This window comes from Neovison vison, chromosome 3, assembly GCF_020171115.1.
Source record: "Neovison vison isolate M4711 chromosome 3, ASM_NN_V1, whole genome shotgun sequence".
In the NCBI taxonomy this organism is placed as follows: domain Eukaryota; kingdom Metazoa; phylum Chordata; class Mammalia; order Carnivora; family Mustelidae; genus Neogale; species Neogale vison.
The window spans coordinates 78,597,807-78,625,590 of NC_058093.1; the positions used below are offsets into that span (position 1 = coordinate 78,597,807).

General features: G+C 33.9%; 1 protein-coding gene across 2 annotated transcripts in view; it reads right to left on the reverse strand.

The window, feature by feature from the left end:
- NCKAP1 (NCK associated protein 1) overlaps positions 1 to 27,784 on the reverse strand; it is a 102,975-nt gene that overhangs the window by 59,337 nt on the left and 15,854 nt on the right. The window contains exons 2-9 of one of the 2 annotated variants that reach the window (XM_044242492.1): positions 25,607 to 25,624; positions 24,433 to 24,543; positions 5,402 to 5,494; positions 5,156 to 5,212; positions 4,261 to 4,403; positions 4,089 to 4,179; positions 1,235 to 1,372; positions 47 to 95 (exon numbers count right to left, since the gene is read on the reverse strand). In XM_044242492.1, the coding sequence (XP_044098427.1) occupies positions 47 to 95; positions 1,235 to 1,372; positions 4,089 to 4,179; positions 4,261 to 4,403; positions 5,156 to 5,212; positions 5,402 to 5,494; positions 24,433 to 24,543; positions 25,607 to 25,624 (700 nt within the window). The remainder of the gene's footprint in view (positions 1 to 46; positions 96 to 1,234; positions 1,373 to 4,088; positions 4,180 to 4,260; positions 4,404 to 5,155; positions 5,213 to 5,401; positions 5,495 to 24,432; positions 24,544 to 25,606; positions 25,625 to 27,784) is intronic. The other variant, XM_044242493.1, reaches the window with a different exon arrangement.

Consider the following 27,784-nt stretch of genomic DNA (forward strand, 5'->3'; position numbering starts at 1 on the left):
TAAAACTTAGAACCTGAGGGGTGATTACAAAACTAATTTTACTTACAGATAATCCATTTTTCCATTGCATCCAAAGAGAGATATTCACAAGGCATCTTAAAAAGAAAATACAGATGTCTGATTAAGGAAATTCTAAAAAAACAAATCCTGTACTAAGTCACTGTCTCTCTCCTAAAAATTCTTACTACTCAATTCATGGCTCAAATACCACCACAACATATTTGAAAAGTTGAATAAAGGTCTTATAATTTATATTTAAATGTGCAATCCCTAAAGGACAATGAGAGCTGTGCCCCCTTCACATTTACACTCCCTGAAATCTCCCTTAAAATAATATTTCGCAAAAATGTCTTCAATCCCAAGTCTATTTTAGAGCTTGTAATATTCCAAAGGATAATATATTAATCAAGTTAAAAATGATTTATGTACATAGATGCAGTCTCACCCAAATCAGTAATTATGTGTGTGTGTGTTCTCCATTTGCAGAACTTCTATGTTCATAAACACAGAAGAAAGACTGAAAATACAGTCAACCCTTGAAGAGCATGAGGGTCAGGAGTGCCAAACTCCCTCCCTGTAGCTTAAAATTCACCTAAAATTTTTGACTCTTAAAAACTTAACTACAAATAGCCTACTATTGACCAGAAGCCTTACCTATGACATAGGATCAATTAACATATATTTTATATTACACAAATTATATAATATACTCTTACAGTAAATTAAGCTAGAGAAAAGAAAATGTTATTAAGAAAATCTTAAGGAGGGCGCCTGGGTGGCTCAGTGGAGTAAAGAAAATCTTAAGGAAAAGACATTTATAGTATTTATCAAAACAATCCAGGTGTAAGTGGACCCACACAATTCAAACCTGTGTTGTTTAAAGGTCCACTGTGTGAAAGAATATAATGATTTTCTATAGTCAGTGAAGACTGAGGTGATATTCTGGTTTTTTTCTTTAAAATCTTCTGCATTTTCCAAATTTTCTACTATACCAGAACAAAACAAACATTTAAATTTTAAAAGAAAATACTTAACACTAATTGTATTAACTCAGCATCAAAATTTAGAAATAAAAAAATTCAACAGTACGACTTAGCATCTTACAATAATATCAATTAGAAGAAAATCAGGCTAATATCAATTAGAAGAAAAACTGCAACAACACAGCATAACCGATATTTTTTAAAAATCAACTTTACTATTTCCATTCAAAAAGGGAAAAAGAGAACCATACGGTGTCAGACTGTGCAGGATTAAGCATTGTACTAGGTGCACTGATGAGACTCAATAGTTGGGCATTTCTCCACTGGTCAGCTGAAAGATTCCTTCGAGGATACACCATCTGAAGAGAAATCAGTGCATCTGAAAGAGACTAATTAAAATGGGAAAAAAGGAAGCTGAGGAATAAATTTTTTTTCCATTTAAATTTCAGATATAACTGCTGTGTGTTTCTAACTGTATCATCCTAAAACAACAAAGCCTAATTACGACTATGCTCCATATAATATCTGAGGTGGGTCCAGCTATCTCCTCTCAAGTTTTTTTTTTTTAATTTCATAAAAGCAACATAGATTCTGCATTTCTGGAGAAGATCTTAGCTCAGGAAATCATGTTACTTCCTTAGAAATTAAAATGTTTGGCAATCTTGGGATTTTTTATTTCAGAAGAGGTAGGAAGCCTAGTTTCATTCTTTTGTACTCTGGTAGTTCTCTGAAATAACAGAACATTAGGGTTATATGACTAAGTGTTAACAGAACTCAACATATTTCATATTTATCCAAAGAATGCCTTATTAAAAAATGTACTCTATCTTAATAAATTACTGTACTTCTATTTGCCATTGGTCTGTTAAGTACAGCTTTATCATCAAGGTATTTAATGTTTCTTCTCACCTGCTTTTTGTTTGCTTTTAACTGGGCTTTGGTACTTAGCTCTACTTCTTCTTCTTCTTTTTTTTTTTAAGATTATATTTATTATTTGACAGAGATCACAAGTAGGAAGAGAGGCAGGCAGTGGGGGTGGGGATGGGGGGGGGGAAGCAGGCCCCCTGCTGGGCAGAGAGTCACATGTAGGGCTCAATCCCAGAACCCTGAGATCATGACCTGAGCCAAAAGCAGTAGCTTAACCCTCTGAGCCACCCAGGTGCCCCATCTCTGCTTCTTAAAATTTCTGTACAAGAGTGATTTTTTTAATGATATATTTTTTAAGATTTTACTTATTTGACAGAGAGAGCCAGGGAGCTCAAGGCAGGGGTAGGGGGGAAGGCAGAAGTAAAAGGAGAAGCAGGCTGATCAAGGAGCCAGAGGCAGGGCTCAACCCTAGAACCCTGGGATCATGACCTAAGCCAAAGGCAAATGCTCAACCAAGTGAGCTACCCAGCCATCCCTAAGGGTGATTCTTTAATCTGGCTGCACATAAACTACCATGGGATTTGTTCAGAAAACAGAAACCAGGATTCTACCTAAAATCATCACCTAAGTGGGAAAAGAAACAAATTTGCAGTGGGTAAAAACAAGGCCATACATAACTGGCAAAAAGTCAGAAACGGATCCATGGAAAAAACAAGGGAGGAGCAAAGAAGACCATTCTAGGTGAGGAAAAACCACTACCAAAATCAGAGACAGATGACTAGGACATGCTCAGCACTCTGAAAAATCCTGACACTTCCATCTATAATGCTGACTTTTACTTCAAAACTAATGTCATCCATTGGCTTCTTTCTAACTAATAACTCAACTAACTTCAAAACATTAAACCCATATAAATGTGTGGGATAATACAGCTATAAAAAAATTAATTGCAAACACACCTTCTATAAATGCATCTTCAGAATTTGCACAGGAATAAGAAAACTAAAGGAAAAATCTTGGCATTAATAGATTCATACAAAATAGTGTATTATTAAAACGTCTAACTCTCATCACTCAGAGAATGAACCAAGATTCTGAAATCTTGGGCTTTAGTTCTGGTTTTGCCACTATTACTGCCAAATGACTAATCATGTCACTTCTCCAGCCCTCAATTTCCTTATATATAAAGAGGACATATGAGATACCTATACATTTCCCTGATGTGCTTAGGAACATTTGAATCAGCCCTACTGTGGAGAACACATACAGCAAGACTCCTTTGAACCAAAATTGTTTCATTAAGAACTATTTTTTTGGGGGCGCCTGGGTGGCTCAGTGGGTTAAGCCGCTGCCTTCGGCTCAGGTCATGATCTCAGGGTTCTGGGATCGAGTCCCGCATCAGGCTCTCTGCTCAGCGGGGAGCCTGCTTCCTCCTCTCTCTCTGCCTGCCTCTCTGCCTACTTGTAATCTCTCTCTGTCAAATAAATAAATAAAATCTTTAAAAAATTAAAAAAAAGAACTATTTTTTAACATATTATAAAAGACTGATGTTTCAAATTATTTTCACAAAACTCTTGCAATTTTTTTCTCATTAAGAGGTTTTATTAATAATATAACTAAAATGTACCAAATACTATGTATCCAAATACTTTTGTGAATAAACTCATTTAATCATCCTCACAACCATATGAAGTAGGTACTATTATTCCGTTTTTACAGATAAGAAAACTGAGATACAATGAAGTTGGTTAAATGACTTACCCAATATTACATACTCAGTAATTGGCAGAGTTGGGATTAGAATCCAGGTAGTCTGGTATGAGAGGAGACATTCTCAAATACTAAATTTCACTACCTCTCTACCCTATACCGCATCTAAAAACTATAATGAATGATCCCTGAGTCTCCAAATACTATTTGGGAGTCTAACTAATTAGAGTTCTCTGGTTCACTACTGGATAAAACCATACATAGCTATTATTCACATCCCATTATGTTTTTCATAAAAGTTGATAATCACTCTAAATATTCACCCTTATACCATCTCGTACGCCTATTTATTTATTTATTTATTTGAGAGCAGGCAAGAGAGTACTCATGCGTGAGTGGAGTAGGGTGGGCAGAAAGAGAGGGAGAGAGAGAATCTTAAGGAAGCACCACATGGGCTCAGCACGGGGCTTGATTTCCTGACCCTGTATCTCACATGCCTACTATGTGCATCTAAAAACCAGACTTTACCTTGCTATGGGGTACAAATTCTTCCATCATCTTCTTTAAAGGGTTTTCATAATCCACAATCATCTGACCAAGGCGTGGATATTCTCGGTCACTTAAAACAGACATACCAAATTTCAGGGAGGTGTTAGCCATCAAACAGAATTTCACAAAGATTTGTATAATGTGGGTCTACCTTGCTCCATGGGTCATTTCATGAGCATAGTTATATAATCCAATGATTGCCTTTCTTTCTTCAATTCGAGACAGCAGTATCATAAGTGTTGTATAGGTTATGATCAAATCTAAGTAGTTCTTTGTTAAATCAAAGTTTACAGTCTAGAAAACAAAAATCAAGGTTAACTCCTTATTTTACAAAACTTTTAAACACACACACACACACACACACACATCTTCACAGCAGCTATTGAAAGCCAATAATTTTCTATATTCATTTTATCCCATTTCTAAGATTCTAATTCCTTTCACCAAAAATATACCTAAAATTTGGAAGTTACAGGTAACAGTTTTGTGCTATTGACAAACTTTTATAGATGAAAAAAGTTTGTTATTGCCTTAACTGATGACAGTTTAAAGGGATAAACAAAACCAGAAAAAGAAGGAAGATAGAGCCAATCTCATTAAGAAAAAGGAATATTATACCAATAAGTAATAAAATTCACTGAATAAGTAAACTGTCAATGGAGACATTTTTCACTTTGATTTCCTGTATCTAGAAATTATCATACCTAAGAAAGATTCCATCAAGTATGTCTTTCACAGAGAAAAATATTATTCACTTAACTTTTAATTGGGTCTTCTAAAATAAAATACTAAAAGTAACTACTTCCCAATATGGGCAAAACTTATACCCAGTGACAAATAAAACAAGTAAAACTCCTTACCTTAAAAACTCCTTATAACTCCTTACCTTAAAAAAAATGCTACAAAATATGCCAACTTAACAATGCTAAAATTTCACACATTAGACACGTAGATTTTTTTTTCTGAAGAAAAATATTCAGTCCCCTTAGTTCTATTAGAAATTCAGATAGAAGAGAATCGGAAATTTTTCTGAAAATAATACTTACAATATCAAAGAAGACTTGGCAAACGTCAATAGTATTCAGCAATTCACAAACATGGTCCTGAAAATAAAGCTTATTTTAATCTCTCAGCTATATAAATGATACTAAATTTAGAAAACACACAAATAAAAAGTATTATAAGTTTTAGTTCTAGAAGAAGTCAAATTTTATTATATACAAGTGATAAAGCAATTTATACAATTAACAAACATCATTCTATGTTAAATTTTACATATTAAAATACATTACCTTAAACTCCATAACATCTACAAATGTGAAGTAGTATAATGCCAGATTTTTCAGAATCTCTGATTTTTCTTTCTGTAGCTGTGCAAGCTGTTGCTGTAAAAACAAAACCAGAATCCATTATTCATTCAGAAAAAAGATACTTAATTTTACTACAAACTATCTTCTTTTATGATTGCTATATGGAAGCACAAGCTCTTAGAACAATATCTCTAAATGATTACGGCTTTTTAAAAAACCAAAATACTTGAGACAGCAACTGCTAATAGTGATCAGCAACTGACAGCGTGAAGCTATAAAACCAATGAAAGCAGGTTAGTATCAAACTGCACTACTATTAAGGAAAGTTGGAAAATGTTAGGAAAAAATATCAAATGAACTCTTTAAAAAAAAAAAAAACTCATGAGCATGATCACATTACTAGAAGTGAGAGGGGAAAAAAGAAGAAAAACACTGTAACTTACACTACAAAAAAATAATATGCTTTATAAATTTGGAACTTACCAAAAAGAACATCCAGGCAAAGCCACGTTACGCATGCAAAATAAAATGTAGATACAAACATAAAATACAGTAACGGTTCCCTAACCAGATCCACAAAACATAATAATACATTAAACAAAAGCAAAAAACCACAACAACAAAAAAAGAAATGAGAAAGAAGCAAAATTAGGATTAAGACAAAGGTAGACATGAAAGAGGGAAATGTGAATACAAAAGATAAATATCATTCAATCAACTGTATTACTAGATTTACAAAAGTCCTAAGGTTTTTTTTTAACTATCAATATAAGTTCTGAAAGAATCCAGCCATATTTAATGTCCTGTGTATCCAATAAATGTGAATTCCAATAAACTTCCTAGAACATTTGATACTGAGTGTAGTCCACAGAACAGCAACTCCACATCATTTAGGATAGCTTATTAGAATAGCAAATTCTCAGGCCCATAGCAAATCTACTGAATCAGGCCCATGGCAGATCTAATAAAATACCGAGGTGATCTGAATACACATTAAATGTCTGAGAATCACCTAGTCAGAATATGAGAAAACTAGAAAATACAGGAAAAGTGGCTTGAAATAACAAACTTGCTACCAAATCCACATAATTCTGAGGCTCTCATGCAGTTCTTACTTATACAGGAAGGTTGTGGGAAAAGATGCCTCTCCATGTAATTGTAATGAACCATTATAAGCCAGAAAATTTACAGCAGTTAAAACATTAAGGGAAGACTTTAAAAAATAAACAAAAAAACTGTAACAAGACTAATTTAAAACAGCAAGCACAGGGTAAACTACCCTCAGACTTCAGTCCCTGAAGACATTTAAAGAATTCTGTCTAGAAAACATGTGCAAATGAGGTACCTCATTACTTCCTCTAAATGCCATATTAAAGTGTATACTTACAGTGATGTGTAACTGTTTTTAGCTTTATCTACGAGAGTAACTGCCTTTATTTTGAAGAATACATCTGTTTCAAAACAATTCCATGTTCATACGCCCATTTTTAATCATTACCACTCATAACATCAAGCAGATACTTATTTAAAAGTGATTCTATTTCCAAGGTGTGGCAGATGGTAAAAATGGTTGAAGGGGAGTAGGAGGCATATGCTTCCAGTGATGGAATGAGTTTAAGTCATGGACAAAAGGTATAGCACAGGGAATATAGGCCATGGTGTTATTATAATAGCACTGTATTGTGACAGATGGTTAGCTACCCTTGTGGTAAGCGTAGTATTAACATACAAACTTACGGAATCACTATGTCACATACCCTGAAACTAATGTAATACTGTATGTCAACTATACTTCAATTAAAGATAATTAATTTTTAAAAGCTTCTATTTCCTCAGATTATACTACCTTCACCTTGTTCAACATTAAACATTTATGATTAATGTCTTAGTCCTTTTTCTTGCTGTTCAGTACTTTAAATTTGAGTTTTGAAACATAATAGGTGAAAGACTCATTAAGATAAGCAAGAATATAATTCAGTTGCGACTGGGCTTAATTATTAATCGTATCTTTCAATTTCATCATCCGATTTGGACAAAAGAAAAAGACACAGTCACCATCTCATTATGGCTTTAATGATTCTTTATACAAACCTCATTTTACATACTGATAACCTAATGTACACAGAATGTAAAAGAACTTTTCCAAAGTTATAGAACTACTTCATGGCAGGACCAGAATTGGAAATCCCATTTCCTCATTCCTAATAAAGTGTTCTTTGTACCATTCTGCATACCCACCAATTTCCCTTTTTAATAACAAAATCTCATTGTGGTCTAAATTTCTCATTCAATTTATTTCCCCCCAAACCATATGTAACTAGCTTCTACAATGACCAAAAGAAATGAACTCAACTAATGAATGTCTGAATTCAAAACAGTCATGTTTTCAAAGCCCTACACAATTTGGTCCTAAATTTAATTTATCTTTCCAATCTTAAAATTTCCCCTACATTCATTCACACACAGTAGCCAAAACAAATTATTCACTATTTTCCTATCTCATGTTTTCATTGTTTCCTCTACTGAGATGTCCAAATCCCACTACTCCCAAATCACTTGGTTTAAATGTTAACCTATTTTCAAGAAACCATCCCTGAGGGCACCTCCTTTGCTCAGTTGGTTGAGCAAACATCTGACTTTTGATTTAGGCTCAGGTCATGTGGGATTGAGCCCGATAATGGGCTTCACACTAGGGCAGAGTTTGCTCCAGATTCTCTCTGCCGCTCACACTGGCTCTTTCTCTTTCTCTCTCAAATAAATAAATAAATAAAATTTAAAAACAAAAGCAAAAACAAAAACATCATTCCGGATTAATCTTCTTCCCTGAATGCAAGCAACACCTCCATCCTCTAATTGTGTCTAATTTCTAATAATATCATTTTCTTCCATGTATCACAGCTATCTCCAACACTATAAGATAGTGTATGCAACTCATTTCTTCAATCTCCACAACCTATATCATATAGCTCTGCACATAAGAAATTATGCAATATAAACATCTATGAGAGGAGTGATTTTGACAAATTAAAAGGCCTTTATATGTCAATGACAGATGACAGGTTTGGGTAGTTTTGTTAGAAAGCCTACCTCTTCATGGAGCACTGAATGTGGTGCATAAACAATAAATCTTGGAACACTGAAAAGATAAATAAATAAAAAAGGAAAGAAAGCCCACATCTTACTGCACAACGATGATTATATGACTTTACCTCTCAGAACCTAACTCCTACTCTTATGATGTGCCAAAATAAAGTACATAAGAACATCTAACAATGCCTGACACCCAGAAGCTACCCATTAAATATTAAGTAAGTAACAAAGGAGGCTCACAGACTACTTCTTCAAAACAACCAAAAACAAGGCTATTTTAAATAATCCCAATATTACTTATAGTACTTCTAATAAGAGTTAATATTAAGTGAGCATGCACTTTTTGCTAGGCATTGTTCCAAATATTCTACAAGCATCTCACTCAATCATCTCAACTATGTACTCTATTTAATGAAAATAAATTATATAAACCTATAACAAAGAACAAAAGTGTCTACAATTTTCAGACTTCAACCACAAAAAATGCTACCACTTAGTTCCTAAAGTGAGGGAAAGTAGATACTACCAAAAAGTACTTAATTTTAGGTTCAACATCCAGAACAAAGTTTTCTTAATTCATCACCTCATTGTTTTATAGCGAACAAAAAGCAGGAAATAGTTTAAGAACATAAATTAGTAATAAATTGTTTAATGTTACATAACAGAATATTAGAAAAGCACAACTCTGAGAAGAATGCATTCTATTCATTAATACTTTAAAAGCATATCATGGATTCATAGATTAACTATATACATTAGCAAAGTATATAGTTACAAAATGCTTTCTTAAAATTTCAAACCATGGATCATTATTCTTACCATTCAAGTAAAATTCTTACCATTCAAGTAAAAGAGTAGCCACGCAGATCATAAAATAAGATACCTTTGCAATGAAAAATCTTGGTAATTGATCTTTGTCAAAGTAAGAAGCATTTTCCACACAAAGTATCTAAAAACATGACTGACATCTAGTATTTACTAGTTTTCATTCTTTCAAAGAAAAAGTACTGACAATTTACAGCAAGGAACCAAGACCTAAGAGAGCTACTCACTGATTTTCAACACAAAGAAATGTGGCTATCGTTCTTTATTCACTTATTTCAATTATTACCTTCTTTCATTAACAAAGTTGCTTATGCACAGTATTTTTCTTCGTCTAAATTATGCTAGTATTTTGTTCCTCTTAAAAAAACAACCAAGTATAGGAGCTTGGACTTCAGGGAAAGCTTTGTACAGTTTCTTAGTATGATATTCTAATCCAGGCTTTTAAAAGTACGAGTCCCGAAGAAGCTATTTGGATAAACCTCTTAAGGAACTGTCAGCTACTGCGTTCATCAACTCTCATCTAGATCTCCACACTAGCCTCCAAACCGGACTCTATACTTCACCTCTTGCCTCTTCAGTCTTCTCCACATAGAAGCGGGAGAGTGAGAATTTTAAAGAAACACGCTATCTAAAAAAACTGATTCCAATAATGGTTATGCAAGATATTAATACTGGGTAAAGAGTATATGGGAACTCTCTGCATTATTTCTGCAAATTTTTTCACGTCTAATATTATTTCAAAATAGAAGGCTTTTAAAAAATTCCAATGGTTTCCCATCACACTTAAAATACAAAGTCCCTACCAGAGCCTCAGAATCAAATTTAAATAGCAGACCTGCCTACCTTTAAGACCTCATCTCCCTTCATACTCTTCTACCTCACTTAGTAGTTAACGTTTTGGTCTTCTCCCTGCTCTTTTTTTTTTTTTTTTTTTTCTCTCCCTGCTCTTTTAATCAACTTCACCAAGGTTGGCCCTACCACAGAGCCTTTGCACTTGCTCTTCTTAAGTCTGGGGTGCTCTTTTCCACTTCTTTGCATAACTCACTCCACACTTCTCTTCAGAGAAGCCACTGTTAAGCATTCTTCTCTAAAATAGTCTCCTTTTCCTCATTACTCTCTAACTCCTTATTCTACCACTTATCTCCAATCAAAGTATGTATTTATTTCTCTTGTTTGTTGTCTAAAATCTCAACTTGAACTTAAATCCATGAGAGCAAGGGCATTTGTATCATTCTCTGCTGTATCGCCAGCATTGAGATGGACATAGCACATAGATGGACAATCAATCCATCACCAATCCTCAAGATTCTCAACATAAAAATCATGAAGTCAATTTTCAAATTACACTGCTGACTGTAAATGAATGTAGTATCAGGCATCAACTCGTGCCTCAAATGAGTTTATGTATCCTAACACAGAGTGGTGATTTAATCCTTTGAACAAATCCTCCAAGTTGGGCAAAATATTTCATTATGTCTTTCCAGGATAAGAAAGCATAAAAGAAGGATATGAAACATCTAAAGAGAATGACATATTCCATCCAATATAAGCAAATCTCTTAAGATTACCTGAAAATCCAAATTCACACAAAAAGTACACAATTTTTTAGAAAGGTTCATAGGATTTTGTAGGATTCTTTTTTTATCATATATAAGACGATTCTATTGGTAGTCAATTATATCAGAAATGCATTTTTCTGAACAAAAAGTAAGTAAGTTTTAGGGAAAGTAACCCTAATCCCTCCCACTCTATCCTGTCCACCCCCCTACCCGCAACTGTGGTCTCTTTCTCTAAATGAATCTTAAAAATATACATATACTAACATAGTCGGGCAACCATCACTCCCATCTATCTCCAGAACTTTTTTCTATTTCCCAATCCAGGTATATTTTTATATTCACTTTCCAGATACAGAAATAGACCATAAAAGGGTAAAATGCCAATACAGGTCAAATTTCAAAGCCCAAACACCTCTCCAATACACTTCAACATTGAAGCTGCCCTACAATGACACAAAATTAGACTAGGAATAAGCAAAGCCAAAGCTATTTTCAGAAAATACTTGTATTTATTTGTAGCCTCATCAGACTGAAGCTTCCAAGAATTTCTCTAATTCAACCTCTTCATTTTATATATAAATCCAAACTTTTTCCAATTATGCTAGTCATCTGTTCAATTCTGAAATGCATAATTTTATATTTTAAAGAATAGAAAGGCAAAAAATATTAAAGCCTGCTTCTTTTGTAATGGGACTTTAATCGCTCCTCCCATCAAGAATTACAGTCTATTTTTCCACCCTTACAATCTCAACTGGTCTTGTAACTTGCTTTGACCAACAAAAAGCCACAGAAATAACACTCTTAACTTGAGGCCTTATGGCGTCCAATTTTCCTCTCTCGGGAACACTGTCCTAAAATGCCATGGGTGAAAAAGCCTCAAATATCGTATCATGTGGAAAGAAGTTGTTCAGCATTTTGCTAAGCCCAGCTAGGCCCATCCCCAGCCAACTCACTGCTAAATGCAGCTGTGATGTAAGACTGGTGAGACAAGCACAAGAACTACCCCACCTATGCACAAAATGATAAGAAATAAGTTGTGTTTTAAGCTCAGCAAAATTTGGGGTGGTCTGTTATGTAACACTAGGTAAATTAAAACAATCTCTATTTGACCACCTCAGTGCATTAACTTGCATCAGAAAAAATCCTGAAAGTTTAAGATTTCTGGTTACAAGATGGTCAAAATTAATGCAAACTGATGAAACTACTGTAATTTTATCATTACTACTAGAAAAATCATTAATTACAGATCCTAGTATAGTGTGGTTAGGCATAAAACTAACAGGTTTATATAAAAGACAGCACACTGTGTTAATAATACAATATACCTCATATAATGGCACCATTTTCTAATATAAGTAAAAATATAAATGAAGCTAGTTCCTTTACACTGAATTTTAATAACTAATTTTTATAAATTTTTCTAGAATATGTGATAACTTTGCTTTCATAACCTGGGGACACAGAAAGAAATCAAGCTTTTCTTACTGATTAGATGTCATCACTGTAATCAATAATTATACCGAGCTATTCATGTCAAGATAGCCTTAGGTGCTACTAACATATACAAGGTAATAAGCTAACATTAAACAGTCCTTGCTGGCTATACTTTTCACTTTTTAAAGTTTCTATTTCTCTTCCTGTCAATTATCATTTGCTCCTGATAAGAGTACCTTTAATGTACAGTGCTTTAGAAAATAGACTTGTTACAATTTTGCCTAAGTAAACTCAACAAGCTTGACATAGTGAGAACCAAAAGGCTTATTTCTAAATAAGCTTTATTTTTTCTAAAATACCAATTCTGGCTGCTCAAAATTATTTGTTTTTCATAGCTTTATTGTGGTACAATTTACCTACCATATCATGATAAATGAACGATTAAATACTTTGTGTAAATTTAGAGTTGTGCCACTACCAACCTTATTACTTTAGAAAATTTTCAATATCCCTAAAAGTTCCCTTGTACCTACTTACATTAACCTCACTCTTATCCCCACTACCCTCAGTACCACGCAACTACTTATCTACTTTCTGTCTCAACAAATCTACTTTTTCTAGACTTTTCCTATAAAACAGAATCACACAATATGTAGCTTTTTCGATCTGGCTTCTTTCACTTAGCCTAAATGTTTCTGGAGTTCAAGGATACTACAATATGCATCAGTAGTGTGTTCCCTTTAATTGCTAAACAGTATCTCATTAAGTGGATATAGCACATTTTATTTATTCGTTGATTGCTAGGCATTTGAACTGTTTCCAGTTCCAGGCTATTACAAATAATGAATGCTGCTATAAACATATCTATATGTGGACACACACTTTTTTTTCTTGGGAAGATTTTTTTTTTAAGATTTTATTTACTTATTTGAAAGAGCGAGCATGAGTGATAAGAAGAGGCAGAGGGAAAGGGAGAAGCAGACTCTCTGCTGATCTGGGGGCCCGGCACAGGGCTCAATCCCAGGACCTTGAGATTCCGGGACCCTGAAGATCATGACCTGAGCCAAAGGTTCAGCTTAATGGATTGGGCCACCCAGGCTCTCCTCTTCTTGAAAGTGGAACCGCTTCCTTCCTAGTTCTCAGAGGTATTCAAAGAGGCAAGTGATATGAAAAGTAGCCTCTAGGAAAGTGAAGAATTACCGTAATAAAATAGTATTCATTTTGTCAACAAATATCCCAACCTATTATTATCAGGCAACATGAGGGAGCTGGGGATAAAACTATCAATAAAATGATAGCCCTCTAAATGAGTATATAATCTAGTGAGGGATATTTATGTAGTAATTACATGAAATTATTTATGTAGTATTATTTATATAGTATGTAGAAATTATTTATGTAGTATGTAGATATTTATGTAGTAATTACACGAAAGAGGTTTAAAACACAAACACAAACACATCTCACTCACTCTAGTTTGCAAAAGACCACAAAAGAATTGCAGAAGTTTCTAAGGGCAGTGAGGATGGTAAAGAAGATGGGGGAAGTTAAAGGAGATCCTAAAATACAGAAGGCTCCCAGGAATTATTTTTCTTACATACTGACAGAGAGTGGTGGCTCATGTTAAATTTCCTCAATCTACAGGCCTATAAAGAGGAATAACGTTAATGCTTAAGCTGCCGTGGCTTCTTTCTGGCCTTTTTGTTTATCTGTTGTTCTTGGGAGATTTGAAGACAAGGTAAAATAGCATCAATGGAAGAATAACTCCCACTTAATACAGATAATATCCTCTTAATACCTTTACATCTTCATCAATTCTTTGAACTCTGAGGCACCCCCTATACATTTGCCCTACAGTCTTTTCATTCATCATCTCATGCTCTATTTCTATTTTTATCCATCTTAAAATTGAATGCCCCCCCCCAAAATGGAAAGGCCCGTCATTGTATTACACCCCTGTCCCTTTCTCCCTCTATCATTATTGCCTGAAAAAAAACCCAGTGAGAGAAAGAATATACACAGGCTGACTTGATCTCAACCCTACTTCATGATCATAAACCATAACTGAGTAGCAACATTACTCCATTTTCACTGCCAATTTTTACTGTCAATTCATTCTCTTGCTCTCAATGATTATGCCACTCCTCCTCTCCATTAAAACACTTAACAATTTCTCTTCAACTTCTCAGCTTCATGCTACATATATGAGCTCAATACTTATACATAGACTTGGCTACTCAAAATCTCTATTCAGTTTTGCAGGCCCCTCAAATTTAACATATCTAATATTGAGCTGGTGAGTACCACCGCTTCTTTATTCCCACCGCAAACCTGTTCCTCTTATGTCCTCTCCCAAGTGAAGCTTGATATCTGTTCAAACAAAATCTTCAGATCCTATTTCTCATTGTCCCCCATCAATGCATCAGCAAATTACTCTAGATTCTATCTTCAAAATGCAATTCTAGTATCTGAACATTTCATGGCTCAGTCTCCAAAATAATTGAGAATTTGAACATATTCCACCTCTACCATTCTAGCTCAAGTCACTATAAGCTCTCATCTCAATGACTGCAAATTTCATCCTCCTCAGAATAGCATTCCCTGGTCACCTTAAGTATCTCCCCACTATCACTCTGCTCTGTTCTTCTTAGAACTCATCTTTACCTGATATTATATTCATATTCTTTTCTATCTCTACCCAACAGAATATAAGCTCTACAGGGGGCAGTATTTTGGTTTGTTTATTCACTGCTGGATCCCCTTTCACATAACAGAACTTGGCTCACAGACATCATTCAACAAACCTTTCAAATAAGTGAATAAAGTAAATGATAAATGGAGGGAACTATACATGCAGCACATAACCTAACTGGAAGGGTTAAAGAAAGTTTCTCTGAAATGTGACATCTAAGCATAAACCCAAAAGACAAGATGAAGTTAGCCTAGTCAAAGAATATGGGAATAAAATATTTTGCCAGATAGTAAAGACAGCAATAAAGAAAGGCCTAGAAGCAAAAGAAAGCATGGCCATTTGTGCCATGAAAAGCATAAACATACTCTCCCAAAACAAAATACTCCTTAAAAAATAAGCAATTAAGGGATGCCTGGGTGGCTTAGTTGGTTAAGCATCTGACTCTTGATGTCAGCTCAGGTCATGATCTCAGGTTAATAGATCGAGTCCCATGTGGAGATCAAGGCTCAGTGTGAAGTCCACTTGAGATTCTCTCTTTCCCTCCCTCTACCCCTCCCCCCACACTCATGCGCTCACGCTCCCTCTCAAATAAATAAAAATTTAAAAAATATATAAGCAACTAAATAATTTTCCCGTGTTCTACATTCTATCCAACACTAGACAGAAGACTAACATAGTATACTATCCTATTTATTTGTGGCCAAAGACCATGGGTATACATATTTAAAACAATTTTAGCCAAGATTACTGCTAAGAAGAAAAAAGAAAATAAGTGATTTCGCAAAAATCTTCTCATTTACTCCATTATAGTTTCTTTTGTTGTCTTTTACTCTGGATCTTGACAAATAACTTCTGATCTGACCAAAGGTAAGACCAGGCCTGCCATGATAAGCAATAAAATACTATGCTAAGGGTACTCAGAGGGTACAGGCTAAAAGTGGCTAGAGCCCCCTTGAACAAATGACAAAGAAAATAAAAATTAAAAATCAACAAGTTATTAGGTATTCGTAACATCCTTTGTTATTAGATAAGGGATCATAATTACCATTGCGGCCAAAGGGATTCTTTGAAAGACAGCTGAAAAACTATCACTAAAGGCAAGATATAACTTCAGGAAATTTGAGGAAAATAGATGATTGCAAATGCCAGGAATGTATCTCCTTGGGGGCTATACTATAAAACCCCAGTAAATGTCCACTGACAGCCTCATTTGCAGGAAAACAGCATCAGTGAGCTGAAGAGGGTATGCTTACAGTATAGTATAATGAGAATATACAATATACAAGATTATGATTTCAAAAGAGATGTGTTTGGGGATCAAAGAATCATCCCTGAGATTACAATAAAAGCTCAAAATTACTTTCCCACTCAAACTCGGTACACAATTTCAGGACATTCCCAAACTTTATGAAAACTTTATGAAAGCCCTGGTAGAACAACAGAGAAGATTTCCCAGGACGAAAGCTATACAGCAGACATAAGCAAACTGTCCAGAGGGGGGTCAGAGGCTGCAGGTTATAGAAGAGTGGGCTCCATAAAAAAAGGAAAGCTGATCAATGTGATTATTAGGACAGGTAAATTTAAGAATTCTATCAAGGCACATAACTATAAGTACAGAAAATTATGATGCATCTATGAAACAAATCTAACTATGAAATAATTTTGGAAGAAAGAATCCATTTCATTTTAATGCTATATATATTATATACATAAACATAAATACATATATGTAATATAAATTATTCTAAGTTCAGTGTGACAATGGAGTGAAACAATGCAAACTAAGCACACAGGTCTTTACTAGTTTTAATTTTTAGAATCAGTATATAATTCAATTTCAGAACACTTTATGATTTCAAAAACAAAGGAAAGCACTAACAATTTTGACAGCATTAAAGTATAAATGACTGTGATTAGGCTATAAAAATAGAGAACTATATTTAAAGTTTAAAAATTAGGTAACCAGGGGCGCCTGGGTGGCTCAGTGGGTTAAGCCGCTGCCTTTGGCTCAGGTCATGGTCTCAGGGTCCTGGGATTGAGTCCCGCATCGGGCTCTCTGCTCAGCAGGGAGCCTGCTTCCATCTCTCTCTCTCTGCCTGCCTCTTCGTCTACTTGTGATTTCTCTCTGTCAAATAAATAAAATCTTTAAAAAAAAAAAAATTAGGTAACCAATGATCCAAAAATATTAAGAAAAAAAACCTACTGAATATCAAGAAGAGGAGAGTGAGTAAGGAGCAAGAAACTGAATGACCCAAGTTCTTCTGTAGCAGTCTACAAAATTCTTTTGTAGACTATAGATAGTGTCTAACATTGGTAAATGAATTTATAAAAGAAAAATAAGATATTCCTTATACAAGTTCCTTCTGAGAAACATGACCAGGGTAGGAAAGAATGGAATAGGAGATACAATCACTTTTCATCCTAAATTCTTCTGAACTATTTGACTCATTACAATACATTCATATTACTTTTGGTAAAAATTGAAAGATAAATTAAACAAGTTTAGGTAGGTTATTAGTGCTAATGCAATTCCTGCCAGTACTTGACCTATTTCAAATACTTTTCAAATGTATCAAAGCATGGCTTAGTTGTATCTACAAATCAGGGTTTCATTCTTTTATTTATTCTGTTTATTCAAGCTACAATAAAAAGACTATTATATGAAGAAAAGATATTAAATGAATGTTGATGATACCTTTTTAAAAGAATAGACACTTAAGTTAGTTCTCACTATTTTTTAATTTTGGCAGAGTTTAATCAGTCAAGACCAAATATTTCCTTAAGCTTCCATTAGAGTATATATAGAGACATATTGACTAATGACAAAATACACCATCAAAATACTGTTACAATGGGACAGCTGGGTGACTCAGTGTGTTAAGTGTCTGCCGTTAGCTCAGTCATGATTCCAGGGTCCTGGGATCAAGACCCACATCAGCCTTTGTTCAGTGGGAAGCCTGCTTCTCCCTCTGCCTGCCACTCCCCCTGCTTGTGCACTCTTTCTGTCTCTCTCTCTCTCTCTCTCTCTGACAAATAAATAAAATCTTTAAAAAAAAAAAAAGGCTAAAAAATTGTTACATTATCTTATTATAATTTTCTTTTAAAACCAAAGTGTTATTTGTTGGCCTACTATATCCTACTCAACAGGATTCAAAGATGAGTACTTGGGCCAGGAAAACAGACATGTGAGTTACAACAGAGAAACAGATTAGTTTTGTTTTGTTTGGCCTCCCCAGTGTGAGAGATGGGGGGTGGCAACATGAGGAGAGATTGGAAAGGCATGAAAAGCAGTGTTTGGATTATCATAGCATTTCTCCCAGCAGGAGATGCAGACCTAAAGGTGGGGGGAATAAATTCAAAACGTTATGAAAACTGGCAAGTATTAAAACTGATGAGCCCTAAATGACTAACGTGACTTTTTCTAAAAGTCAAAGGGGTTTCAGAAAATTCTAGTTTAGGTAACAAAGTGGAAGATAATGACTCAAGACAAAAAGAGACTCAAGACAAAAGAGAAACAAAATGGAAGATAACCATGTGTTCAATACTAGATGAAAGTTTGCTATTTAACTTGTGCAGCTGTCCAAAAGGTAGACGGAATTCAGATCTAGAACCCAGAAAAAAGAAGACCGTTTGTTACTTAGTTGAAGCCATGAAGTAAATGTTTTCATACATATATACTGTAGGCAGGGGAGTACAGGAGGGAGGAGGGCAGGAAGCCATCTAGAAACACCCACATTATAAAGGGCAGCTAAAAGAAAAACCAGTGAAGTAGGCCAAAAAGCAAGGTAATGTAAGTAACAGCTTCCATTTTTCAAAAGCAATTTGTCACACAAATTTGTGAAGTACTTAGTAGATATTAAACTGATTCTTAAGAATTGGTATTACCATCATTTTAGAGATAAGAACAAAGAAGATTTAAGATATGAAATGACTATGCTCACTTCAGCAGCATATATACTAAAAAAATGTGAAATGACTTGGGGCACCTGGGTGGCTCAGTCAGTTAAGCATCTGTCTCCAACTCAGGTCATGATCCCAGGGTTTCAGGATCCAGCCCCAGTTGGGCTCCCTGCTCAGCAGGGAATCTGATTCTCCCTCTTCCCTCTGCCACTCCCCCAGCTTCCACTCTTGCTCGCTCACTCACTGTATCTCAAATAAATAAATAAAATCTTTTAAAAAAAGAAAAAAGATGTGAAATGACTTTCCCAAATCATTCAGCTAGAACTCAAATTCTGGTTTACTAGCTCCAAAGTCCGTCTTCTTAAGTACCACATCATAATGGAAACCATGCCAAGACAACAAATGCCCTCTTAGAGATTAGCTAGAAACAAGTAAGTTTCCTTACCCTTTCCTTCTAACTAAACCACTAAACCAGTGCATAATGGCATGTGTCAGAGCTTCCCTACTCCCATCCTTGATACCAGCACCCGACTCCCAAAACATATTTATGTTTTTAAGAAGCTGGAACTCCTGTTCTTATTCCAGTTTATTCTCAGTAGTATTATTAATGAGACATATTTGTGTAACTCTACTAAAAAGGATAGTTACATTTTAGTTAAGAATATAATGAAATTAAAAAAATATTGCTACGTTGGGTTCTGACATAAATTTAAAACAATAAAGGAAATTTTATTCTCTCATCAAACATTTATTTATTGCCTCTTATGTACCATGCACTAGGGATAAAATGGTGTTTAAAAAACAAAACCTGGGTGGCTCAGTCATTAAGCGTCTGCCTAGGGCTCAGGTCTTGATCCCAGGGTGCTGGGATCTAGTCCTGCATAGGGCTTCCTGTTCTGCGGGAGCCTGCTTCTCCCTCTCCTGCTGCTGCTCCCCCTGTTTGTGCTCTCTCACTTTCTCTCAAATAAATAAACAAAATCTTCTCTCTTTTTTGTATTTTTTGGTTTTTTATTTTATTTGTTCAGTGTTAAGATTCATTTAAACAAAATCTTCTAAAATTTTTTTTAAAAATTAAAAAAAAAACAGATTCTAAAGCCATGTCTCACAACCAACAGTATTAGAGTTGCTTTATTTTGTCTTTCCTTAAGTGATGCTGTAAGCTAAAAACTTTAATTTATTACATAGTATCCTGTAGTACTGGGTTCCTTAACAGAGGAGATAAGTAATACCTATAACACAAAATACTCCTCTAAAAACTTAATTTTCTAATTATTTCAATAATGGCCTATATCTCAGTCCAGAATCTCAGTATGGTTCTTGTGGCACTCTCCTCACCAACAATGCCGTCAGTCTTAAGCAATTAAGACCTGATTCATTCAACATATACAGGGCAGTAATTTTTATCACTTTCCCATTAATTTGGGAATCAAATAAAAAGTTTTACACTAAAATGTACAGTAAGTAGACAAATCTTACAATGACACCTTTGTGTTAGATATTTTTACTGTTTTAAAAAACACAAAGTAGCTTTTAGATGGAAATTTAACATCAGAACAAAGGGAGGAAATTAAAATATTTAAGGAAAAATATTTCAAAAGAAATATTTTAACATATATACACCTGAACATTTCCTTAAAATGCCCCTTTAGAATTTCTTGGACAAAACAATTTTTACCTGTTAAAAATATAAGAAGTTTCTACTATTTTCTTTATCTAGGAAAATTACAGATTTCTCTCTATATGCTCATAAGAAACTTACAGGAAACAAATTATAAACCATCTGGCAGTCACTTTCAAAATACTAGAAGATACCATGTTATAGTTATATTAGACAATCTCTCAGCTCAGAAATGCTTTCTTTAATCTAAAATTAAATAAGAAAAATAACTCTATTAAAATACATAGCCTGGCACATATTCGACACTCAGTAAATGCTGCTGTAATTATAAAACTGGTATCACTTTTATTCAGGTGACTTTTACCCTAATCAACCTGCTTTGAAGCCTATGAGGCATCCAGTTCAAAATCACAACTCAGAAAACAAACAAAAACAAAAACAAAAAAGAAACAAAACAAAACAAACATTCCTTGACTTATCCTGACTCCAGAATCGGGAGAGTACAAAAGTTTCTACCAGATTACAAAGGGGCTGAGCAAGACAGTAAAATTAACTCAACAGAGTCCAACATCATCACTGTTAAAGCACTGTTAGGCACCAATCTGGGCGTATCAGATAATAGTGTCCTCCTTTTCTCAGAATACCAGATAACCAGCTATCTGTGAGCACACAGGTAGCCTTTTTTTTTAAAGAATCAAATCTAAATAAATTTGTGCTTAATTTTTACCAAAACAATATTTTTATGATTGCCTTTTCTGAAACTGAGGACAAGTGGTGCTTACCTGAATCAAAACAAAAACAGTGCTAACCAGTAATTCCCCCTGATGCATGAGATAAAGTAAGCATGCTCTGTGACACATATTTATACAATGACTCAAGGACCCAAACACAAAGGAAAAAACCCGACTATGATATCAATACCATTTCTTCAGCATACCTAACAGCCAGAAATCTGCAAATTTCTATCATTCCCAGATGGTACTAAGGAAAGTTGCTAGTCCTTAAACCTCCATTAACTACTTCTATGAAATTTAAAAAAAAAAAAAAAAAACTGAACTCATTTCTCATTTCCTAACCCAAGTTTGCCAGGAACTTTTCACCAGGATTTTAGCAGGCTCAGATCAAAACTGAAATCACAAAATTTCATAAATACCTAGTACATAGTACTTCAGTAGGCAAAAAACAACAGAACAGCATTATACAGAATAGTTTTAAAGGCTGTATGACAAAACTCAGACTTTGCAAACAGAACCCAGAGTAAATTCTATAAGCAGCGTAACATTCAACAATACTATATAACTAATTTCACAGGTTTAACAAAAAATTACCACATGACCCAGCAATTCCACCTCTAAGTATACACATCCAAGAGAAATGAAAACATAAGTTCACACAACTTTTACATACATGTTCACAGCAGCATTATTCATAATAGTAAAACAAAAAAAAAAGCAGAAACAACTTAAACATCTATCAATTGATGAATGGATACATAAGATTTTATTTATTTATTTGCCAGAGAGAGAGAGAGAGCGAGTGTGCGCGCACAGGCAGGCAGAGTGGCAGCAGAGGCAGAGTTGAGAAGCAGGCTCCCCGCCGAGCAAGGAGCCCAATGTGGGACTCGATCCCAAGACGCTGGGATCATGACTGGAGCCGAAGGCAGCCGCTTCATCAACTGAGCCACCCAGGCGTCCCGATGAATGGATACATAAAAGGATATATCCACACCATGGACTATATTTTGGCAATAAAAAGAAATGAAGTACTAATATATGCTACAACTTGCATAAACCATAAAAACATGCTAAATGAAAAGATGCCAGTCAAAAAACACAACATGTTATATGATACTACTTATTCCAAAGCTCCAAAATAGGCATACAGAAAGAAAGAAGATTAGAGTTTATCTAGGGATGGGGGATTGGCAGGAGTGAATGCTAATAAGTCTAGGGTTTCTTTTTGTGGTGATGAAAATATTCTAAAATTGATTGTGGTACAGGATACACAACTCTGTGGATGTACTAAAAACCCACTGCATTGTACACCTTAAGTGAGTAAACTATATGTATGTGAATTATACCTTAATAAAACTGTTGTTTTAGGGGCGCCTGGGTGGCTCAGTGGGTTAAAGCCTCTGCTTTCCGCTCAGGTCATGATCCCAGGGTCCTGGAATGGAGCCCTGCATTGGGTTCTCTGCTCAGCAGGGAGCCTGCTTCCCCCTCTCTCTCTACCTGTCTCTCTGCCTACTTGTGATCTTTCTTTCTCTGTTAAATAAATAAAAATAAATAAAATCTTCCAAAAAGCTTATTTTAAAAAGTCAATTTTGTGCTGCAGAATTTGAGAAGGGAAGTAAAATTATTAAAAAACAAAAAACAGCAGCATTATTATAAAGTTTGCCCCACAAATCAGGAAAAGCAAAGATTCTTAATTTACTCTTCAACAAAAAATATTAATGTTACAAAAACAGTGAACATGTATTTAATCAGATCTTACTATTTTTCTAAAAAAAGGCCTCCTATTTAGGAACTATGCTTATTTTCACATAGAACTTTACACACACAAACACACACATACTCACACACACAAATTAAACTAAAATGATTCTTTGGAGAGCTCATATCACAGAGATTTTATGAGCCAGAAGAAAAAGAAGTATATATAAAACTAAAGGTAGGACAGATTTTCATTACAAAATCTCTCTCATTCAGAGTGGGTAAATTATCTGTCAGATGAGTCAGTTAATTAATGTCAATAACTAAAAAAGATTCTCCATAAAATAATGGTGTTCTTAAGAAGCGTATACTTTAAATCACCCATTTTGTAATCAAAAACTAATTGATATCTTAATATAACAATTATGAAACACAATCGTCTATGAAACACACAAAGACCTCTATTAACCTGTACTCACAAGAAACAGACCTTTTTAAAAATTCTTTAAAAAGCACTTTATCAGACTATTAATTCTGATTGATTCTACATTACAATATTTTTAAATAAAGGTGATCATCAACAGGGAAAATATGATTCTTCAATAAATATACATGATTTGAGGAAACTAAAAGATGACAAAATATTTTTTAAACAGTTTCTTAAAAGTACGGAGACCATATATAAGAGGAAATTTCTAGACTAAGTTTGTACATAAGGAAAAAAAAAGTAAAGATTATAAAATGAGACTACAAAAGAAAAAAAATTTTTTAAAAAGACATGCAGAAAGATTCCAAGTCAACAAAATTTATATGAAAAGACCATAGTGAGATAAAATTAGCTCTAATTTTCTAAAATTAGTTATTTATAGAAATTATTATAAAGAACTACCAAAAGATTATATAAACATATCAGGAAGACTCCGGATATGACTATATTGTATATACTAAGAAAAACTACTCCATCTGAAGAAAGTAATATGGAAAAATAAAGATCCTACACCATCACCTTGTTATATTATTTTTCAGAAATGTCTTCCTCAATTATAAAAATACTAAAGAAATAAATGTACTTTAGAATAAACACAGATAGTTACTAAAAAGAATAAAAATTCTATGAAGACATTTATTAATTTCAAATTAAAGTTTATGACTATAATTAAAAACTCCCCAACCAGTCATGCAAATATTTGGAATATATACATTGCTATTACCTTACTTTCTGTCCCAACTTGAAAGAGAAGAAGTGTGTAAGAAATTAAGATCTTACGTTTTCTATAATAAAATGGTGATGTAGTTCGGAGTCATTTTTTCCAGTTTAGAGATAAGAATATTGTTCCCAAAAGCCCTTAATCAAGTTACATAATTGGCATACCAAAATACAAAGAATTAGACAAATAAGAACTAAACATTACTTTCCCTACAGATTGCTAAAATCAAGCAATATAAAAATTTCTATGACTTACATTGTTGTTGCGAGTTTCTACAGCAGGGAACTTTCTGACTATGAATTTCACAGCAGATTCCAGGTTTTTATCAATAAGGTAGGATGGTTTTGCCTTGGGATCTCCACATGCCTATAAGACAACAGCAATAAAAAAGTGAAATGCATCCTTGTTCTAAAACCAAGTAACAGCAAATCTGTAATCAGAAGTTAGAGATATTTTATTGTTTTTGGTGAGCAGGTGATAAAATGAATAGGCAAAGTGCAGGGATTGTCACAGCTGAAATATGCAATGGGAGACAGTACAGAGATGTTCTTCTACTGAAAAAAAAAATGCATGGAAAGTTTCAAAGCAGTTAGCGCAGAACAGCAGTGAAGGAAAAAGCTCAAACCTAAAAAAAAAGAAAAAGAAAAAAAAAAGTCTTGGTTTGAGGTAGGATTGTATTCATTTGAAGCTAATAAAATATTACAAAATTAAATATTCAGAAGAATACTGGAAATGTTTCTTTCTAAGTGTTATAAAATAATAAGCTTATGTTTAAATGTCTTTTACAAAATGTTTTCCTCATTCACTTTAAACATTTTAATACAAGAGCCCTAGTTCAAAAGAACTGGAAGCTGCTAAAATTATCTTTATATTACTAAAGTGTGTTGCCTATTCCTCTGAACATCTGAGTTACAACAGTATTTTTCCATCATACCAGCAGCACTTCAAACAATGAATCTACATCTGTTCTATATCTCATAAGCACAGAATAAATGGGAATGTTTACATTTTGACCACATCAGCCATACAGCATTCTCTGTAGTAAACTGTAAAGCATTATACAAATGTCAAGTACTACTATTAGAAGGAACTTTTTATCTGAACTATTAGCAATACCAAATACAATCGAAACTATTTAGTGTTTTGTTATGTGACGTTTAATAAAAGACATGCTAGTGAAATGTTATTTCTTAGGGAATTGCTAAAATTATAACATTGTTATTTAACTTCTCATTACATTTTTTTTTAAATGTGTCCTTTGAGAAAGTTTTATCTCTCTACTATGTGTGAGGAAACATACTGCAATTTTAATGTTTTTTTCATTGTTTACTATGGCTATGTTGTGAATTGCAGAGAGAGAAGTTATGAAACATGAAACTGATCTGAAAGCGGGCAAGCGGGCAGAGGGAAGGTGAAAAGCTTTGCAAACCTTCCAAACTTGTCCTTGCTGGGGAAGCATTGTAATAAAAAGAGAGAAAATTACGTGTAAACAATGATTGTCAAACTATGATATACGTTTCAGTAGTTTCAGTAGAGAACTTATGCACCGCAGACTATGAATAACAAAACAAGATTAGAACTATATGGTGCTACAATTTAAAGGTATTCTAAGTAGCGAGTTTAGTATACAATAGATTTATAGAGTTTATACTATTCATATATATTTAAATACTACTGTGTAAGTGTACAACCATGTCAGTTTCTTGGTGCTCTTTCTAAATAAACTTTAAATAATACTAGAAGGAAAATGAAGACTACATGCAACTATAAAAATAGGAGCAAAACCGTCAGTGAAATTTTACATACCTTAAAAAGAAATGGTAGCCAAGAATAAAAATAAAAACCTAAGAAATTTAGAACTTCATAATCCTTAACCAGATTGACACAAAACAACTATGCAAATTCCATTTCAACATGGTAAATACTAAAATACATCTGCCTTTTCCTCAGAGTAGACTATCATTTGTTTAAAATATGACTTCTCATAAACTAATTAGCCAATTAATTCACTTCCCAAAAAATAGTCTACTATATATAATAAGAATAACTCAGAACCACATACTAAGAATTTGTCCAAATAGAAATAGCTACAGATTAGCATTTCCTTACACCAATGATACAATGAAAATCAAGTTCCCTAAATATGCCTGAGGTGGTGCAAATCCTAAAATGATTCCAAATAACCTTCAGTTTTTTATTTTTTATTACAGTTTTTTTTCCACTTGAATTATTTATTCAGTATTACATTCAGTTTCTTAATGTTATGTTTTATCTTCCATATTATAATATTTAAAAATTTAGCTATCCAGTCTAACATTATTCATGACTACTGAATAATGAAAATATGATAGACTACCATATGCATTTCCCATGATCACAAATTTTACTGTGTAAGAATTTAATCAAATATCTGAAAACTAACATACATGTATTCGCATATATATAGATGCATGTATATATACGAGGAATTCTTCTTTCTTACGCTGAAAACATAAAGAATGAAATTTCGTTTCAATGGAAAAATAAATGGTTGTATAATCTTTTTGTGGAATTGATTTACCTTTTTCCACATTGCTCAATGAGCCATATCCAAACATACTATCCTGGGAGGCAGAACAGACTCTAGAATAAGACTTACTGGGTTTCAATCGTCACCACTTATGATCCAAAGGACCTTGAATATACTACAAATTATCTCCTAGTCTGTTTCTACATGTTTAAATGGGGAACTTAGTACTTACCTCAGAGGGTCATTATGAGGATTAGAAAGGAGACAGATAAACCATGTACAGTATTTAACAGAAGGGCTACCATATGTGTGTTCTAAAATGCTCTAAAAATGCTAGCTGTTGTCAATAACAGCCTCAATAATTATAATTACCCAAGTAAAAGTCTCAGAAGAGTAACTGCAAAATAGTCTTTATCATAGTATATAAAATAATGACCACAATTCCCTTTTCCAATCACACATTTCCTTCATTTGTTCTCTAAATGCCAAATATGTTGTACTTATAGAAAGAGTTTAGCCTCCTAGTTAAGAACATGAGTTCTAAGATAGGCTGTCCCATGTTCATATCCTAACTCCATCACTTTTTAACTGCCTAACCATAAGCAAGTAAGTGATTTTACTCCTCTTTGCCTCAGTTTTTCCATCCGTTAAATTGGTTGATAATAATTGCAATTTACCCTAAAAAGTTTTCAGGCCCATTACTTGTGTGCATGCATGTGCTTGTGCAGTTAACATAGATATTTGGAATACCATGAGCAGTCAAAAATGCCAATAAAACATACATGGCTCATAGATACTATATAGAAGTACTAGCCCCTATTTCATTTTTTCTGGTCAACCTGCTTGATTTATTTACTTAATACCAACAGAAACACCGTGTAAGGAACACTCACGCAAAAAAGAAAAAGTACAAGAAAAAAAATAAAAACGAGTTGACTAAAAACTAATATCTAAGTAATTAACATCTGACAAAAAGCCATACATAATAATTCAGTTAAAAAGGGTTTCCTCCTGTACCAAAGCAGTATAGCAAAATTCCAACCAACTAGGGGCATCTGGGTGGCTTAGTGGGTTAAAGCCTCTGTCTTCTGCTCAGGT